The 19,350-nt window shown below is 45.7% G+C and overlaps 2 protein-coding genes across 3 annotated transcripts; one reads left to right on the top strand and one right to left on the bottom strand.

Moving 5' to 3' along the window:
- Nucleotides 1–9,955: 9,955 nt before the first annotated feature.
- Nucleotides 9,956–14,435, bottom strand: IMP4 (IMP U3 small nucleolar ribonucleoprotein 4). The gene is made up of 9 exons (XM_077868500.1): nt 13,775–14,435; nt 13,572–13,680; nt 11,826–11,909; nt 11,016–11,125; nt 10,808–10,940; nt 10,567–10,721; nt 10,390–10,484; nt 10,208–10,281; nt 9,956–10,122 (listed from the first exon to the last, which is right to left on the bottom strand). The coding sequence occupies exons 1-9, from the start codon at nt 13,775–13,777 to the stop codon at nt 10,010–10,012; spliced, it is 876 nt and encodes a 291-aa protein (XP_077724626.1). The 5' UTR covers nt 13,778–14,435; the 3' UTR covers nt 9,956–10,009.
- VMA22 (vacuolar ATPase assembly factor VMA22) lies at nt 13,998–18,700 on the top strand. Of its 2 annotated transcripts, none has more exons than XM_077868501.1 (5): nt 13,998–14,681; nt 14,752–14,855; nt 14,943–15,025; nt 15,634–15,780; nt 17,744–18,700. In XM_077868501.1, exons 1-5 carry the CDS (start codon nt 14,571–14,573, stop codon nt 17,854–17,856), a joined length of 558 nt encoding a protein of 185 aa, XP_077724627.1. In that variant the 5' UTR covers nt 13,998–14,570; the 3' UTR covers nt 17,857–18,700. The 2 variants fall into 2 exon arrangements, with proteins under 2 accessions (XP_077724627.1, XP_077724628.1); XM_077868502.1 differs by having other exon boundaries at nt 14,005–14,681; nt 15,649–15,780.
- The last annotated feature ends 650 nt before the right edge of the window (nt 18,701–19,350 follow it).

A 19,350-nucleotide genomic window follows, 5' to 3' on the forward strand; every position in this document is an offset into this window, starting at 1 on the left:
GAGGGGATTATCAGAGTGTTGTTTAAGATAGGGATGGGGAAAGCCTTTTCTTCAAAAAGGCTTTGGTCTTTGGCTTTGCTGTTTCTGGTCTCTGTCCCAGCTGCTTAACTCCATGGCAGTGTGAAAGCAGCCATAGGCAGCATGTAAAGAAATAAGTGCGACTACATTCCAATAAAACTATTTGTGGACGCTGAAATTTTAATTTCATGTAATTTTCAGGTCACAAAACGTTCGTGTGCGTGCGTGCATGTGTGTGTGTGTGTGTGTGTGTGTGTGTGGCCTGATGCTGTGGTTTGCTGACCCAGGTTTAAGTAACAGAAGTCAAAGTGGATGATCAGTGGGGATGTTTCATTTATTGAGGGGTTAGGTGGAGTCACCATGGAATCAGTATTTATTAGTTTCATCTCTAAGGGCTCAGAGATGGTCAGAAGTGATCACTGAGATAGATGTGTACAGTAAATTCATTGGAGGTCAGTGAGAGTTCTTTGGATGTTCATGGGCAACTGTCATCAGATATGAATGGCAGCCATTGGAGGTCAGTGAGGTACAGTGAAAGTAGCTGAAGGGCTATTGTGATTTGGAGTGATAGGAATTCAGGGTTTCTACTCAGGGCACAATAGCATAAGTCAGTGAAATCATTGAGATTTTGTGGATGGTAATGGGTTTTTGGAGACTCAGGGAGGTGGGATACAGAAGTATCATGAAACTTTTGAGAAGATATGGATGTTCAGGGGAGGAATCCTGAGGACACTCTAGTCCTTGAGTACTCGTGGGTACTAATGGCAGTCATTAGGGACTAGTGGATACCAGAGTAAATGAAGAAGAGTTACTATGGGATTGTGAAACGGTCTGTGTAGACTCTGGTTAGTGGATGTCACTGGAGGTTAAAGGTCACTGGACACTCGTGGTACCTGGAGAGCAGATGCACCATTGAAGGGTCATTGGGCCACCCATATCATCTATGGGTGGTGACTGGGGGGCAGAAATGCTGACCCAGAAGTTGGGGTCTCGCCAGCTGGGGATCTTCTGACAAGTGACTGAGGGTCTGTTTATCCAGTGGGGGGGATGTATCTATCTGTCCACCTGGCTTTTGGGGGGCATGTTTATCTTGCTGAGGGCCTAGCTTTCTCATAGGCTGGGGTCTCTCTTACTGTCAGAAGTATTACTGTCAAGCGGTGGTATGGCTGGCTAGTTGACTGTGTAGGTGGGGTGGGGTATCTCTCTGCTGGAGTAATGTCTGTCTATTCGAGTGGTGGAGTGGTCTACCTTGAGGGATTTTGTCTTTTGGTTGGCTAGGGTCACCTAATTGTCGGGCACCAGGGGGTGTCCATGTGTCTGATCACAGGTCTTTCTGGATGCCTGGATGGACATCTTCCCATTTGTTCAAGAATCTGTCCATTTGTTTGGCTGTTTGTCCCTCTGGAATCTATTTGTCTCTCTGGGATTTTGTCCATCGAGAAGTCTATCTAGCCAGGGGTCTGTGTGTTGGTCTGTTTGGGGATCTGGTTCAAAATCTTACAGCTTATGAACAGAGTGGCTGAGGCTGGAATGACTGTCTTTTCGGTTGCATGTTCACCCTAACTCCATGCCCCACTCTGATTGTTTAATCTGCCTGCCCTACTGACTATTCCTCTATGTCTCTCTAGATATCCAGATACTTCTGGCTAGCAATCTACTCCGCCCAGTAGGGTCCTGTGGGGGATGGGAAGTGCCTCTAGTAGCCCAGGCCTGTCCCACCTCTCCCTTCTCCCAGAGAATTGCATGCTGTGTTCTTACAGTGGGATTTGGTGCTAATGGCCCCTTTGTTCACCCTAGTGGCGGCAGTCCTGTGAAGTGGGAGCACACGGCACTGCCCCCGAAAGGTCCTAAGTACCCTGATGCCCACATTCCAGTCTGCCTGTTTGCCAGCTCAGAGCGCTCACTCAACAGAACCAAGTGGCCTGGATGCTGGAAGGTGCTTGGGTAAACTTTCTTAATCATGAGGAATTCAGGCTGAGCTGATGTTGCAAAGAGAAAAACTGCAACTTTACAATGGAAAAACAGTAGATACCACCTTAATCCAGGGAGCTTGTTGGGAGATACTTTGAGGCTATTGATAGTACTATACCGTACAGTTCTTTTCTGGCTTCCTTTTTTATAGAACGAAAAAGGGCGGAAGATATTTGAAAAAATTCTCCTGCTGCTCCAGTTAAGACCCCACAGGCTGGGTGGGCCGACCTGTTGGTCCACCCACACCTGTGGTGTGGTGTAACATTGTTTCCAATAGGGGCAGCTCGGGCAGCTCCTGCAGCTAACTGCGTTTGGGAGGGCACTTTCCCCAGACTGGCCCCACTTCTTCCAGGGCAGATCCTAGGTATCTTCTTTGCTCTCGGTGAACTCCACATGCTATTAACATGTCTTTGGAGGGAATAAACTCAGCCTTGGGCTCTCTGTGCCAACAGCTCCAACTCCTACAAGCTCTAGGCATAGAAATGCTCTGACAGTGATGCTGGTAACATTCTGGGGCTTCTGGTCAGGTCACCCTACATCCTTGGCTTGCAGCTTTCCCCACCAACTTTAGCTCAGCACCACCCCCCTCCCCTCTTATTTGGAAAAGACCAACTAGCCACATTCTTTTAAACTTAGTCTGGCTGGAGTCCTGCCTAACTAAGGGTTCTTCTGTGGGTACTGAATGCAGAGCCCGTGGCATCACAACCAAAGTATGGATCTTCTCCATCAGCTGCTACTCTATAAAACCAGAGAGAAGTTAAGTGCACATCTATGCCTGGGTAAGTTTAACATCTCTGGAAGGATTCCTATAATGAGACCAAGAGCAAGGGCAGGAAGCATCTCATGCTGTTGCAGCTGCAGCTTGGTGTTCTAAAGTCCTAGCCGATGCACTGTGGCAAGGAGAAAAAGAGAAGGGTCTGTCAAAAATACTGTAACTGGCATATGGCATAATCAGCTAGAAAGTTCTAGAAAATCTTATGAAAAACCATAAAGGCTTATAAGAAAATTTAATAAGGTATCCAGCTGAAATATAATACCCACACATTGCACATATACATACACAAATCACTTTTCTATATACCAAGAAAAATAAATTTGAAACTGTAATGCAGAAAAGATCTCATATTAATTTCTTGAAAAATAGGCACCAAGTTCCAAACCCTTATTAAATTAATAGAGCTAAACAATGATATTAATATCTGCTACCATAAAAAAAAAAAGACACCCATATATTATCATCCTCCTGGTAAAAGAACAAACTCCACCAAATATTCTTACCAACAAAATTTAAATCTGTACCTGGTTGAGCCCTTAGATCTAAATATTAATTTTGAGGAAATAGAAGGGCACAGAAAAACGTCAAATGACACAAGAGGGACAAGATGAGAGACATCCAGACAGTGGAAACTCTGTAAGACAAACCAGTTTCCTAATTGAGTAAATTACAAGGAAAAAAATTTAAAGAGAGAGAATTCTATAGGTTAAAAGAGACTTAGGATGTATACACAAATGCTTATGGGAGTATTATTCTTAATAGCCCCAAAGTAGAAACAACTCAAGTTTCAGAAAGTGATAAATGGGTAAATAGAATGTGGCATATTCATACGATGGACAATTACCCAGCAGCAAAAAGAAATGAAGGACTGGTGCTTGCTATGACAGGGATAAGCTTCGAAAACACACCGTTGAGTGAAAGAAGGCAGTCACAGACACACCACAGATTGTATGATACCATACATATGAAATGTCCAGAATAGGCAAGTCTATAGACCAAAAGTAGATTAGTGGTTGCAAGGGCCTGAGGATAGAGGGATGTTGGGAGGGGAATGGGGAGTGACAGCTAATGGGTATGATGTGTCTTTTAGGAGGACAAAAATGTTCTAAAATTAGATTGTAGTGATGGTTACACAATCCCGTGAAGACAAAAAGGTTTAATTGAATATATTTTCTTTGATTGTATGACTTAAATGACTGAACCATGTGATATGTGAATTATATCTCAATAAAGCCATTTAAAAAGAGTAAGTGACTTTTCACTCATTTGCAATGAATGGACCTAATTTGGATCCTCGGAAAACTCAACATTAACTGGATATTTGAAACAACATATTTAAAATATAATATATATATACTTGGAATAATTGGTCCCTTAGGTGTGATAATGGTAATGTTTTCTTGTTGAGTCCTTATCTTTTAGAGATATGTACAGAAATATTAATGGGTGAAATGACAGGATGTCAAGGATTTGCTTCAAAATTAACAAGTGAATGGATATAGGGAGTAGGTGGGGCTATGAAGGAAACCAGACTGGTCAATACTGAGATGGGCTCATGGACTTACTGTATGGTCCTCTCTGCTCTTGTATGTTTGAAATTTTGCACAATTAAAATATTTAAATCCATCAATATATAGGTGAACAACCAGTTCTATAGAGAAAGAGAGCAAATAGGTCAGAAAACACAAACACATACAAATGGCCAATAGTATTTGAAAAGATGTATAACCTCCATCATAATTAAAGAAATACAAATTCAGTTAGGGAACCATTTTGCATCTAGAGCTTGGCCAAGATGAAAAGTCTCATAGTACCCAGTGCCAGCAAGGACACAGAAACAGGCACTCAGAGATCTATTGACAGTGGCAGGGACAGCCTCTTGGGAGGACAACTGAGCAGCATCAATGATCATTTTAAAGACAAAATTTCACTCATAGGAATTTATTCATCAGATATACTCAAATAAGTATAGAGTTACATTCAATGGTGTTTTTGAAGCAAGGTTTCTGGTAGTAAAAATAGAAAGCACCTTGATTGTGCAGCCATTAAATAGGAGGTGGATCTACATGTACTGGATATCCTTGATAACCTAGAGGTATCTCTGAAAGAGATCATTAAAGGGAAAGACAAGAAGTTTCAGAATGGTGTACACAGCATGATTTTTGGGTTAAAAAAATACCATGGGGCAGCCCGGGTGGCTCAGCAGTTTAGCGCCGCCTTCAGCCCAGGGTGTGATCCTGGAGACCCAGGATCGAGTCCCATGTCAGGCTCCCTGCCCGGAGCCTGCTCCCTCTGCCTGTCTCTGCCTCTCTCTCTATTAATAAATAAAATCTTAAAAAAAAAAAAAAAGAGGGTCACCTTTAAAAAAAATACTATGAAGAGAAAACGTCTGGCCATATTTTTTTTTTAAGATTTTATTTATTTTTTATTTATTCATGAGAGAGAGAGAGAGAGAGAGGCAGAGACACAGGCAGAGGGAGAAGCAGCCTCTGGGCTGAAGGCGGCACTAAACCACTGAGCCACCTTTTTTAAGTCAACAGTCCATAGCTTCTGGAGAGTAGGGCAGGATTGTTGGGGGCACAGGAAGGAAGGTGGTTTATTTTTCACTGTGCACTTGGTTTTTTTATTTATTATTTTATTATAGAAATATAAATTTATTTTTTTATTGGTGTTCAATTTGCCAACATATAGAATAACACCCAGTGCTCATCCCATCAAGTGCCCCCCTCAGTGCCTGTTACCCAGTCACCCCCACCCCCGCCCACCTCCCCTTCCCCCACCCCTAGTTCCTTTCCCAGAGTTGAGTCTCTCATGTTCTGTCTCCCTCTCTGATATTTCCCACTCATTTTTTCTCCTTTCCCCTTTATTCCCTTTCACTATTTTTTATATTCCCCAAATGAATGAGACCATGTTTGTCCTTCTCCGACTGACTTACTTCACTCAGCATAATACCCTCCAGTTCCATCCACGTGGAAGCAAATGGTGGGTATTTGTCGTTTCTAATGGCTGAGTAATATTCCATTGTATACATAGACCACAGCTTCTTTATCCATTCATCTTTCTATGGACACCGAGGCTCCTTCCACAGTTTGACTATTGTGGACATTGCTGCTATAAACATCGGGGTGCAGGTGGCCCGGCTTTTCATTGCATCTGTATCTTTGGGGTAAATCCCCAGCATGCACTTGTTTTTTAAACATGAGGGTGTGTTACTTTTTGTAATTTAAAGAAATATTGTTATTGCTGTATCTGCAACATCTTTAAACTCTTTAACGCCAACCAGACAAATTCAAAGTACCTCCCTTGCGTTCCAAAAAAACTGGGCAGAGAATCCAGAAGGTAACTCACAAAAGTGGTCAACAAGTAAATGAAATGTCTATGCACAGTAGCACTAAATTCTCCCTTCTCCCTGGATCCCCACTGCACTGTTCCCTCCTGCAAAGGACCAGTTGAATGTTTATACTCCTGGAGATAGATAATACAGTTCATACACCAGATCAGGGCCCTTCCCCTTCCTTCTGCACACTGGTAGCATATCACATATGGCATTTCACCATGCTTTTATCACTTTATCTTGGTGCTCTTCAGTGGCTGCAGTGTTCCACTCAATGGATGTATCCTAATTTATGTAACTTCAGTGCTAATGATGGACCTGCAGGCTGTTTCTCTGCTTTTGCTGCTACAATGTTACAATGGTACAGATCCTTGCATGGGGACCACTGTGTACGTGGTATGTACATTGGGCACATTCCTAGATCTGGCTACTGGATCAAAGTAGGAATTCCAATCTGATAAAAACGGTCCCCAGCTATACACTTTCTGATAGTAAATATCAGAAGGCTTAGACTTGCACATCTCCTTGGATCAGAAAGTCCACTTCTAGGAATGTACCCTAAGGAAAGAATAAGGATAATGGGCAAGATATTCCACTGCAGCCAGCTTATTGGATCAATGCCCAAAATGTACTTTTCATATTGTGCTTGACTTTTCACTTCTTTTCTGTACCTGAACATTCTCTTTTCCTCTTCTTCACCACCACCCCTCAGCCCCAACTCAATGGCTTTCAACCACCGTTAATGGTTGGCATGTCTTCTTTGTTAACTTTAAAAATAAAACTGGCATTTGTTTTACCAGCAAAAAAAATGGATTTGGGAATAGCAGAGAATTACAATCCAAGACAAGCATGATAAGGTAAAACCATAGGCAAGTCCAGAAAACAAGAGAGGAATGCTTTTTTACAGAATAAAGTGAGAGATAGGAGGGCTGTGATAAACAAAAAGTTCATTAGAATAAACTGGGGAGTTCAAAGTATGGTGGCTTTTCATTGGCTGAGTTGTGACTGTCTCTCACTGACTGGGCTGTTGCCAGAGAAGTAGAAAACCTTTCTTTCTTCTGCTGGGATAGCAAAGTAGTGGCTGAAGTAGGGAATAAGGTTTCTGGGTCTGCAATTAGGAGTGGTAGGGCATGAGAGCACTCCCTGGCTGGCTTTCCACCTTTATCGTAAAGGAGGTTCCCTTTTATTTTCACACCTCAATCTTTTTACTTGATGATCTTTAACAACTTAAAAATATGAGAACTACTTTAATAACAACAGAAGGCATTTGTAATTATTTTCCTTTTAATCCTTTACTGTGAAATATTTAAGACATATGTCAAAGTAGAAAATACAACACATCCTTTGTCTGAATCACTTAAAAATGACAATTAGTATTTTGCTTCAGCTTTTTCGTCCGTGCTAAAGCATTTTCAAGCAAGTATCAGCCTGATATTTCACCCCAAATACTTCACCATGTCTAAAAACTGAGAACATTTTCTAAAGGAACTCTAATGTTACAATGTTACCCAAAAAGATTATCAATAATTCCTTTAAAAGTTCTAAAATGTTTATTTTGAAATGTCATATAAAGGTTGCAAAAATAGGGCACAGTTCTCTCATGCTCTTAACTTGGATTCCCCACATGTTAATATTTCTAAACACTAAGAATACTAGAACATGAAAATCACCTGCAGCCACGACACAGGGCTTTTCCTGAGCACAAGAGCCCTCTACTCTCTCTGGGCCACTGCTCTCTGGCCTGACAAGATGCTCCAAATGGTACCCACCAAAGCCCACACCCATTTCTGTCTCCTCCCTCATCTTTCACATTTCAAAACTCTACAAGTATTAACTGATTTCTTCCTTAAAAAAATAAAACATGCACAAATATCCCTTGAAGCACTATACCACACCTCAAATCCAAGGCTCCCTGTGAGTCCTCAAGATACTATCTGTGGACATTTCCCACAAATTATTTCTTGCTTCAATTACTGCAATTTTATTGACTTATTTTACAAACTCCCCTGCTCAAACATCCAGGCAAAGCTGTGCCTGAGCTGTCGTCTGCAGATCAGTGACCACTAGTGTGGTGAGTCAAGAAGCTGAACATTCTATATGCTTAGAAACCCCACCCAACTGCCATCTGAAAAGCCTTTCCCCATAGGTTCCTCTACCAGCAGTATGAAGAGTCCTGTTTCCCCCAGTATCACTTGACATTAGATACCATTCATGCCCAATAGCTAAACACAGCTGATGAGCCAAATTCCATGGTCCTTCACAAAGCCTTCCACTACTGGGGACCCCAAGAGTGTTGGGTTCTCTGAGGAACTTGAAGAATTACACTCAAAGGATCCTTTACCAATGGAAGCTGCAATGAAGTGAATAATAGTTTGCGCCTTATTTTCTGCCTGTCCTTGGCTGAGAGCTGGCCTATCAGCTATCAGCACAAAGGCCTGCACTGAGGCTGCTGTTATTAAAACAACAACAAAAAAAAAACACAAGTGACTAAGGACCTGCTCTGTGCCCCAGGCCTCATGGCACTGACCTGGAAGGACGCTAAGAGTAAGAGGATGAGGGGAGCAGCATCCTCATGCCTGCGATGTCTGCAAAAGGTTCTGGGGATACAGTTAAGGAAGGGCAGGAGCCCCATACCTATTGAATGTAAGGGATAAGGACACAGAGTCAGATGAATGGTAGCCCCAAAAGATATGGCCACAGCCCAATTTCTGGAGCTGATCCTGCCTGGGAAAAAAGTCTTTGCAGACAAGTGATTAAGTTCAGAATCTTTAAATGAGGAAGTCATCCTTGATCTTCTCATGGGCTGTAAATCTAATGACAAGTGTCCTTATAAAAGACATACCAGGGAAACTTGACAGAAGATGATCATGTGAAGACAAAGGCAGAAACCACAACTATGCAACTACATGCCAAAAAATACTAAGGACTGCCAGTAACCACCAGAAGCTGGAAGAGGCAAGTAATGGAGGAGGGGTTGGAAATGGGGCTAACACCTTGATCTGACTTCTGGCCTCCAGAATTGTGAGAGAATAAATCTGTTTTTAAGCCACCCAGTTTGTGGCAATTTGTTATGGAAGTACCAGAAAACTAACATAAAACATACTACTCTACTCTGTATGTACTTTTGTGTTTTCATAACTTACACAAAAATTTTAGTGGTATAGCCTTCATTTGTGAACTGAGGCTACTATGGCAAGGTGGAAGAGGCCCTGGAAGGCCCTTGATTCACATGCGTGGGGCCAGAAGTCACAGATCCCATGAGGTTCCATTGCCTGTTCTCCCCCAAGATTTCCCTTTCACTGGGCCACTCTTGCTCCTGGAACTCTTATGAACACGTCCACTTCAGGGTCATTACACAGGCTATCCAGGGGGGCCCTGATGCTTCATGCCATCCCGTAGCTCTCAGGACATCTGCAGGGGCCCCCACCTTCATCCCCTTGCCTGAATTGTGTCTTCATAGGCCTGCCCCATGTGGTGTGATGGGTTTCTTTCTTAATGTCATCACTCCCCTCCACATCAACTTGCAGGCATCCAAGCATCCTGGCAATAGCATCCTGGCACATGTTCTGGGTAAAACCAGGGTCCTTGGGTATATACCAGAGCCCAATCTTCCCAGTCTGACATGAACTCTCACAGCCCCTGACCACTGAGTGACAGCAACACCAAATCTCTCAAACCTTCCCTAAGGCTAAGGGGCCAGCCAGCAGGTTTGGCCTGCCTGTCCTAGACACAATATCAATGGCAGACCTGAGAATGTTCCTGAGCTGTCAACTCCCCACCTAAGAAGACCCATGGAAACTGTCCCTCACACTCAGCATGACAGTGGGCTTGTCCTGACCACACAGAGGCAAACAGGGTGGTGTGGCACATGGACTTTATTCCGACCCCTCCCCACCTCCTGGGGGGTGGGTTCACTCAGCACTCAGAAAGACCCTCTTGCGTGCAGTGTTGGTATACGGATGCCAGCGCCACTCCACATCTGCTGTGGCCTCCTGTTCCAGCGTGCCCAGGCGGATCATATACACTGCCGGGGGTGGAGATGGAAACATTGTTACCTAAACTGCCAGCACCCTACCACCACCAGAAGTGGAATAAAGCCCCAAACTCACACTTTAGTTCAAAGCGAGGTCCAACCTCAGTCAGCTCCACATTGCGATGGTTGGTCTTCTTATACACGTGGTGCCTAGGGCAATGGGAGGCAGGGCAGGGGTGAGGTGGGGGCAGAGAGTGGGTGTAGGTCAGTAATAAACAGCAGTCAGGACACCATTCTGTAACTAGCCCATGGACCTACCGGAAGGAGATATAGTCATCTTGGTTCGCGAAAGTTATGACCCGGTGGCTGTCATCTTTGGGCACAGGAAACAGGTAACGGAGTATGTCAGAGACCTGGGTCAAAGAGAAGGAGAGTGGCAAATGCCCAGCCTGGAACTCCCTGCCTCCAGGCCTCATCCCGTGAACCCAGACTCACCCGCTTGCCTAGGCGAGAGGAGAAGCCATGCATGATGAGGTGAGGCTTGGCCTCTGACATGGTGCCCAGGTCAGGGATGTCATGCCGCATGACCACATTGCACAGGGTGAAGTAAGCAGTGGGGCCGAAGGGCAGGTGGCTGACAATGAACCCCACTGGTGGGGCCAGATTGGGTCATCAGAAACCTTATCTGCTCTCAGACAACCACCCCAGCAGACCCTCTTCCCATCCACAGTCTTACCAGGTGTGCCTCGATGCTCATGGACAACCAGTAGGTCAGTGACACCATTGGCTTTGCAGGCTCGCACCAGTGCCCCTACCTCATGCCGGCCACGGTTCATGCGTTGGGCACCTGGGAACACCAACTTCAACTCCTGTATATGAACGTACTCCAATTAGGACTGGGGCCACTGGTGCCTTAGCAACTCCCACTCACTCCCTACTGGTACCTTTGCAAACATCTTGAGGCGGGAACTGGGGTCTCGGGAGGTAGTGATCATGATCTTAGGATCCTCAACTCCCGCCCATCGATATTCATCATCCGTGTGGTCGGTCACACCTGTCAGAGCATGAGGGGCAGGAACGTGACATTGTCTTGAGAAGTAAAATGCTAACTTGAAGGTGGCTGACTCTGTCTAGAGCAGCACTGTCTGACAATACCTTTGATGATGAAAATGCTCCTCACCTGCACTGGGCAAGAGGGTGACTCCCCAGCCCCACTGGTTACAAATACAAGTATGACTGAGGAACTGATTTTTAAATTTGATTTTAGTTCATTTTAACTATATTTATCACACAGGGTTAATGGCTACCATTGAAGTGCAAGTCCAGATTCTGTTAAGGCCAAAGGAAGTTTGTTAACTCCTTTCCCTCATAACAAAAGTGTATAATGTCTGTGATACCTATAATATTTGTTGAATAATGCAATGAAACATTTGGGTGTTAATGAAGTGCTGGGAGCTGAGGACATGGCAGTGAACAAAATGGACCCTGTGTCGCCTTGGTAGAGTTCACATTCTAGTAGGGGAACAATTAACAGACAAAACAGAGTAAGTAGGATAATAACGTATGTGTTATAGAAATGAAACTGGGAACACTGAGTAAGAACTTTCCTGAGGTGCCATCTGTGGAGAGCCATGAGGGCACCAGGGAGAAACTTTCACGATGAGTTGCACAGCCTTTCCTTCAAGGTGTCTGAGGAATGCCATGGAAGCCAGCAGGCTCAAGTGCAGTGGGGAGAAGCTGGCAGGAACATTTACCTTCCCCGCCGGCATCATCAAACTCCAGGGAACCCTGTAAGGCCAGAGCCTCCCTGCGTAACTCGGTGGGAATCAGGCGGTTCTCTGCAAGGGGAACATAGAAGGGCTGAGTTAGACACATGCACCCACCAAGCCCTCAGTTTATACAACACTGTGGCTTATAAAAACTTACAGACTTAATTAAAAAGTACCCTTTCACTCCTCTCTGTGCAGAAAAGTGATACATATTTTTGGCAGGGGGAAGAGAAAAGCAAAACTATTTTGGTCTATATGCCAACCTGTCAACAATGGTTACAGGAGACCTCATTTTCTATGGTTCCCGAGTCTCATTGTTTGAGGACTTTCTAAAATATTTAATTGCAAGTATATAATTGTTTTTGTAATTAGAAAAAAATTAACAAGCTAATTTTTAAAAGAATACACACAGAGGGCTCTTTCTGTATGAGGGTGGACCAGAAACCCTGAAACCTTCTGACAACAAAACTGCTCATCTTAATGCTCCGGGTGAGAGGTTTCCTCTGTGAACTACAGCTGGACTTGGTAAAAGAAGGGCTGGCTGCGGTGGGTATGCCTACAGAGCTGAATATGAACATGCCCTTGGACCCAGCTTTTCTTTCCAATACGCCCCGGAGAAATTCTTGCACATGGAAGAGAAGGTTCATAGCAGCAATGCTGTTTCTAACTACCCCAAACTAAAAATAAGGTCAGCACCAAGCACAGGGAAATGGGAGCCCCCACCATACTCATTGGGTCTTAAAAGCAATGCTAAATGAAAACCTAAAGCTAGGAAAGAATACATACAACTTAATAAGTAAGTGTAAAACTAAAAACCGACCCATTTCATTTAGGAATACAAACAAGTACGACATAAGCACAAAGAAAAGCAATGAAATGGTTTATTTCATTCAATGAAATATTCACAGTATTCAATACTGTGGCTATTCTGAGTTGGGGAAAATACTCCTGAATTTCAATATATTAAGCATTTTTTATTTCTAATGTGGGCAGATAGGTCACAGGTGTCTAACAACGCTTCATCTAAACATATAAACATATACCACATGTACTTTGTATGTCTAAAACACAGAAAATCAAAGTGAATTTAAAATAATCAAAGGTATTAAGCTGATGTACCATCCAGATAGGAAACAAGCTCCGCCCACACAAGAGGTAAGAGACAGGGATAAATACAACATTTCCATTCAGGCATGCGTAACCCTCTTTATCAGTATAACAAGAAAATGGAGAAAATATTGCAAAGGTAGATCCTAATTCACAACTCGAATAAAACTAAGTTCCCTACGGTTTAACACTTTAAAATGCAATGGAATCATACTAACGCCAAAAGGCGGTAAGATATTGTACTTCTTGTACCCAAGAAGGTGGCAAAAAGAAAAACAGCGCAAGAGGGTACGGGGGTGAATATCTATAGGATGACGTAAAAACTTAAAATTTGGGATGAACCAAACACACAGTGTAAACAAAATGGGAAAACTGTAAAATCTGGATACTGCAGCATAGATGATGCGTGATTTATTGCATCTCGGAAGGAACGTCTGCAAACCAACAGGAGGACCCAACAGGCAAGGAAACGGCCAGGAAGTACCCGAAGCGCTGCGCAGCCACACTAACGCTAAGAAACGCCGGAACCCGCGTCCCGCCCGCCCGGCCTGTCACTCCGCGGGGCTCCGGCAGGTGCCGAGGCCGGCCGGCCGCCCGCGCAGGTGAAGCCACCGGGCCGCGTACCTTGCAGCGCGCGCCGAACCTTGTCCTTCCGCTCCTGGGCCGCTCGCTGCGACTCCTCCTGGGCCCTGCGGTACAGGTACTCGCGGCGCAGGCGGGCCTCGCGGCGCAGCTGCGGGACAGCGGGGCCGCTCAGCCTTGTCCTCGCCGCACGCCCACGCGCCCCCGGCCCAGGAACCACCCCCAGCCTCCAGCATCCCCCCTACCATCCCGAGCGCGGCTTCCACGTGGGTCCGGGAGACTCTGCCGCGGCCGCAGGAGCCACGCCACCCTCGCGTCTGCCCTCAACCAACAACGTCGCTCGACGCTTCACCACGCTTGGCTCCCGTAGCAGTGCCCGACGTTAAGATGGCGGAGCGTGGGTTGGTAGTCGCAAGGCGATTGGCCAGTCCGGAGGCGCATGCTCCCTGCAACAGCCAATAAGGGCATCAAGACGTTATCACGTCGCCTAGGAGAGCAGTGAGTCAGCTGTCGCTGCGTGTCTCATGACTTGTCACTGTTGTGCGCGATGCTCAATGTTAGGATTATGAACCGCTAAAGTAATCATAATTCGTTGTTCGAAATGATCCAGCAACTGGAAAAGCAGCACAGCGGTTGTCTGGAGGTTCGCCTACCGGCTCCTGGAATTAAAGCCTCTTCTCCCTTAAAATCAAAAGTGACTTGATGGCGGCCATACGGCTGTGCGTCTTCCATCACCACAGCTCTAGCCTTATTCTCGTGCGGCCTCTTCCAGAAGCACCTCGGAACCACCCGCAGCTCTAGCCGACTGTTTGCCTGGCTGTCCCGCTCCGGAGGGACTAGTCCATTCTCTAGGGCTGTTCTGAGAGCGCTTGCCTTTAAAGGCGGGGACCTGGTGGCCTCTACACGGTGGCTAACTCGCCCCCGCCCCCCCTCGGCTGGGCACGCCCCTGCAGGTGGGTCTATTGGTTGCCGGGCCGTGGGACGAGCGGCGATTGGGCGACCTGTGAGGACGCCGGTTCCAGGCCTCTGTCCGCTGGGCCCATGGCTGCGCCGGACCTCCGCTCGGAGCTGGACTCGCTGCTTCTGCAACTGCTCCGGGACCTGGAAGAACTGGAGGCGAAGCGGGCGGCGCTGAACGCCCGGGTGGAGGAGGTGGGACCTTGGAGAGGGGTGGGCGGGCGTGCGAGGGTAAACCGAGTCTCACCACCCTCTCTTACCCCAGGGCTGGCTCTCGCTCTCCAAAGCTCGCTATGCCATGGGCGCCAAGTCTGTAGGTCCTCTGCAGTATGCCTCCCACATGGAGCCACAGGTCTGCGTCTACACCAGGTGAGGAGCCATGCTTGCTGGAGCCGGTGGGTGGGCAGGGTCCAGGCTGGGGCCTCCAAATATCCATACTGCCTTCTTGTTCTTCAGCGAGGCCCAGGACGGACTCCAGAAGTTCTGGGTGATGAGAGCCAGCGCCCAGACTCCAGAGGAGCTGGGACCCCGTGAGGCAGGTGAGTCCCTCTTTCTTCGTCAGGGCGCTCTCCCAGTGTGGAAAACAAAATGTACAGGAGAATAGAGGAGGTGAGTTTATTAAGGGTGTTGCGATAGAGAGGGCGGCCTGGATTGGAGGATCACAGTGTCTCGCCAGGCTGTTTTCTTCTGTAGGGTGAAATAGACAAGTTATAGCTGAGGTCCGTTACAGTTGGGATAGTTTTGCAATCAGGGGAAGTTTCATTCAGTTGAACAGAAAATGTTTATATGTCTAACTGGTTTCAGAGGAGAAACTTATAATTTCAATCACTTATGAGACGAATGGGGAGTTAGAGGATCTGTCCTACCTTTCAGCATGTTCAGGCAAAATGGGGAAAGTCAGTGTGTTGGCACTGTCACAGCTAAACAAGGGGTCATCTGCTGATCTTGAGAGTCATGGGAAAGAGTGGTCAGGGCCTCATCTGAATCACAAAGGGAAGGGTTGTTCTTTGTGGTAAGATGTTCTCTGGAACATAAATGGTTGGAGGCATTTTTCCAGCCATCAGTGTTTGTCAGGATCATGAGCTCAAATCAAATTCAACATTGTCACAGAGGAGACAAGGTACAAGTAATGTACCCCAACCTCCAGTCTGTCTTTCTCCAGCTTTGCGCAGGCGCAAGGGTCTCACCAAAACCCCAGAGCCGGAGTCCTCCCCAGCCCCCCGGGACCCTCTGAATTGGTTTGGAATCCTGGTTCCTCACAGTCTGCGGCATGCCCAAGCCAGCTTCCGAGAGGGTGAGTGGATGCTCTATCTACAGGAAGCACTTGAGCACTGATGCCATGCCTGGCTGGGGTTAATCTGCAAAAGGTTTTCTAGGTTTCTCCTTAGCAGGCTTTTGTTGCACAGCTGCTGGGCTTTTTTTTGTTTTGTTTTGTTTTGTTTTGTTTTGTTTTGTTTTCAAAAAAGCATTTACTGGCTTTTGGCAATGTTCCAGGCTCATGCTAGGTGCTGGGGATACAGCAGGAAACAATAAACAGCCCTCTTGGATTGAAGGGAGAGCGAGAACATGCAAATAACTAAATAGGTTCTTTATATAATACCAGGTAGTAAGAATTGTTATGAAAAAAATAAGATAGGGTATGGTGGATGGAGTGAGACAAGAGTGGGGAGGGTAACTATTTTATGGAGGGTAGTCTGGAAAGGCCTCTCTGAAGAGATGGAGGTGATCTGGAGGATCCGTGCTATAGGCAGAGGGACTAGCCAGGGCAAAAGCTTTGAGATGAAATCATGTTCAGGATGGCAGAGAGGAGGCCAAGTGGGCTGGACTGCCACTTATGTATCAAGGAATGGAAGGAGTGAGATCAGAGGGGCTGGGCCCAGGTGATTTTAGGTGTAGGTCCTGATGAAGACTTTGGGGAGTCACGGATTGCTTTGAAGAGAGGGAGGCACAGTTGGACCCACAGAGTGATAGAAGACTGGCAAGAACAGAGAGACGAAGCAGGTGCCAGAGACCAGCCAAGCTTGAAATGCAGGTAGAGGCAGTGAAGGAGAGGGTCACTGATAAGAACCTGCATGTTTTGAGAGTACAAGCAACAAGATTTGCTGACAGATCATTTTGAGAGTAAGGGAAGGAGAAGAGTGAAGGATAAGCCCACAGATTCCAGCAGGAACACCTGGGAGAGTGAAGCTGCTCTCACCTGGTGTGAGAGGGCTGCACAGCTACAGCCAAGGGTAAGTCAGGAGTTGGGCAAGAGTATGTTCCTAGGCTGTGTGGTGGAGACTCTGATCGGGTGTCAGGACACATGCATCCAAGTTTGGAAGAGACTTGGGCTGGAAAGAGAGATTTGGGGAGCCCACTGCATAACATTGGTGTTTAAATTTCCAAGTTGCTGGCACAGATATAGCATTAAAGCAGAGATCAGCAGAGGGCCTCAGAGTGTGGACAGAAGGTAGGAGGAAGAAGGGGAGAAACCACTGGAGGAAACTGAGAAGTAGCAGAGACAGGAGCAACACTCAAAGGGTGAGAGATCCAAGACGAGAAAGTGAAGGAGGTGAGCAGATGTGTGGCCAGCCCTCTTGGCAGGCAGGTAGGCTGAAGACTGGATGGGCAAGTGGATTGGGCATGGAGTGCCCAAATGACTTAATAGCAGAAGCATCAGGGTAGACCCCATGGCTCAGCGGTTTGGTGCCGCCTTCAGTCCAGGGCGTGGTCCCGGAGACCTGGGATCGAGTCCCGCATGGGGCTTCCTGCATGGAGCCTGCTTCTTCCTCTGTCTCTCTCTCTCTCTCTGTCTCAAATAAATAAATAAATCTTAAAAAAAAAAAAAAGAAGCATCAGGCAAAAGCCACCTAGATGGGGATCCAGAATGTGGAGCACTCTTGAGGGCAGAGAAAACATGTAGAAAGAGAAGGCAGGAAAAATGAAGGACTATTAAAATGAAGGAAGGAAATGAGGGCATGCAGCAGTGTTATGATCTGTGAGTAATATGATCAGTGTTAGTTCCTGGTGGGTAATATAAGGGAGTAAAGGAAGTCTATTGCAGAGGTGACATTTTTGTAAAGATCTGAAGGAGGTGAGGGTGTGGGGTCTAGTGAAATTCTGAAGTAGCCAGTGCAAGGCTCTTCCTGGAATATTTTAGGAATACTGTGGAGGCCAGAGAGTTCTGGAGGCTTTCCAGTCCCTGGAAATGTTCAGAGCCCCCTGAGTCATGTGTTACATTGAAGATACCATGGTGACAGTCTTATCTCTTCTTCTAGGCCTGCAGCTGGCTGCAGACATGGCCAGCCTTCAGATCCGCATCGACTGGGGTCGAAGCCAGCTCCGGGGGCTCCAGGAGAAACTCAAGCATCTGGAGCCAGAATCTGCCTGACTTGTGACCAGAGGCAGGGTCGTGAGCACAGCTGTTCTTTGGTGTGGCTGCCTTATCTCAGGACTCCTTGCTTCACAGATTGTCCCTGCTCCTATTCCCACCTCAACAAGTTCTACTCCTTAAAATTTCTCTGGTTTGCATGTTTCTAACTTTGTTAGGTATGAAACTTTGAAGAGGCCAACTGAATACTCTTGAAAGTCACTACTGTGAAACCACTTCTAAGTTTGTATTCTCCTAGGACACATTCATGTGGGGCAGGGGCAAAGCTGTTAGGTTAGTTTATAAACAACCAGAACAGCCTCATGGATGTATCAGCTGTGGTTTCTTTACAGAATGAAATACTGCATAATTAGTGGTAGGGAAGGACAAGAAATAGATGCTTCAGTTTCACTAGATTCTCAAAACTGATTTTGATGTAGGATAAAACAAATATGGCTAATAAATCAAGACAGTATGATTCCATGTCAATAAAAAACATGAACACCTGAGTAGATAAGGTAGTCCTTGACAGGTTTTAGGCCAGAAAATGAAAAAGGTCTTAGATTTTCAAGGGAACTCTAAGTACTCTTTCATTATCTTTATAGGAACAAGACCAAACTGCTTTTAAGTTTTGAAGGGCTAGATGTATTTCCTGTGACGGGAACTGTGTCTTCATTTTCTTACTGGGTTGTTCGTATTTTTAGCAGTTTGTAGAAGGTAATCTTTATGTTTGGGGACAATTACTTCTTTGTTCATAATATGAAGTGTAAATATTTTTTCCCAGTTTCTCTTGTAACTTTGCTTCTGGTGTTTTGTTTTTGAAATCTTCATTGTAAAATAAAGCACATTACATTACTCAAAATAATTGAATAGCTTAATGAATAAGGTGAAAGCTATAGTAACTATCACTCAACTTTTTTTTAAGTTAATTTTCTTAATTGACTTAAGAGTTGAATTTATCAATCAGCCGTTTTATAATTTCTGGATTTAGGGTGGTAAATGATGTGATAAAGGAATTCTCCAGTATTTTCCATAGAACTTATATGGTTTCATTTAGGGTCTGGGGTGAATCCTGCATGTGAGTCTAATGTGCCGCCGGGCTACAGACTCACCGCTTGTTGGAGACCGTAGTCCCAGGACCGCCACTCCTTTTACTGTCCGTTAATACGGAGCTTCTGCACTCGCATCGCAGTCGGTCAGATTTGTGACCGGATGGGGGGAGCCTTGAGCTTGAGCTGTCAGTGAAAAACCTAACGGAAGCACTTTTCAAAAGGAAACTGGAGAAAAAAGTATATCCCCTCCCACAGAGGTTGAATTTGAGAACACAATCCTGCTACCAACCAAGTGTCAACCAGTGAGATGTTGAAGCCAAAACAAGTAAAAGAAAACAATTCGTCTTTGTTTTTCACTGAAAAGATATTCACGTGGAACTCCGGTTCCGGGCGGGATCCTTTATTTTAGATGTCAGTTGGTGTGGACGCTCAAGCAATACCCCTCCTTTCACTGAAGTTGGCC

This window comes from Canis aureus, chromosome 24 (assembly GCF_053574225.1).
Source record: "Canis aureus isolate CA01 chromosome 24, VMU_Caureus_v.1.0, whole genome shotgun sequence".
In the NCBI taxonomy this organism is placed as follows: domain Eukaryota; kingdom Metazoa; phylum Chordata; class Mammalia; order Carnivora; family Canidae; genus Canis; species Canis aureus.

Coding starts and splice junctions, on each gene's coding strand:
- IMP4 (XM_077868500.1), bottom strand. Junction 11,910..13,571: donor GGTTCGGCGCGCGCTGCAAG/GTACGCGGCCCG, acceptor TTCCCCTTGCAG/AGAACCGCCTGATTCCCACC. Junction 11,126..11,825: donor TGATGATGCCGGCGGGGAAG/GTAAATGTTCCT, acceptor ATGCTCTGACAG/GTGTGACCGACCACACGGAT.
- VMA22 (XM_077868501.1), top strand. CDS start 14,571: ATGGCTGCGCCGGACCTCCGCTCGGAGCTGGACTCGCTGCTTCTGCAA. Junction 15,026..15,633: donor GCTGGGACCCCGTGAGGCAG/GTGAGTCCCTCT, acceptor CCCAACCTCCAG/TCTGTCTTTCTCCAGCTTTG. Junction 15,781..17,743: donor CCAAGCCAGCTTCCGAGAGG/GTGAGTGGATGC, acceptor CTCTTCTTCTAG/GCCTGCAGCTGGCTGCAGAC.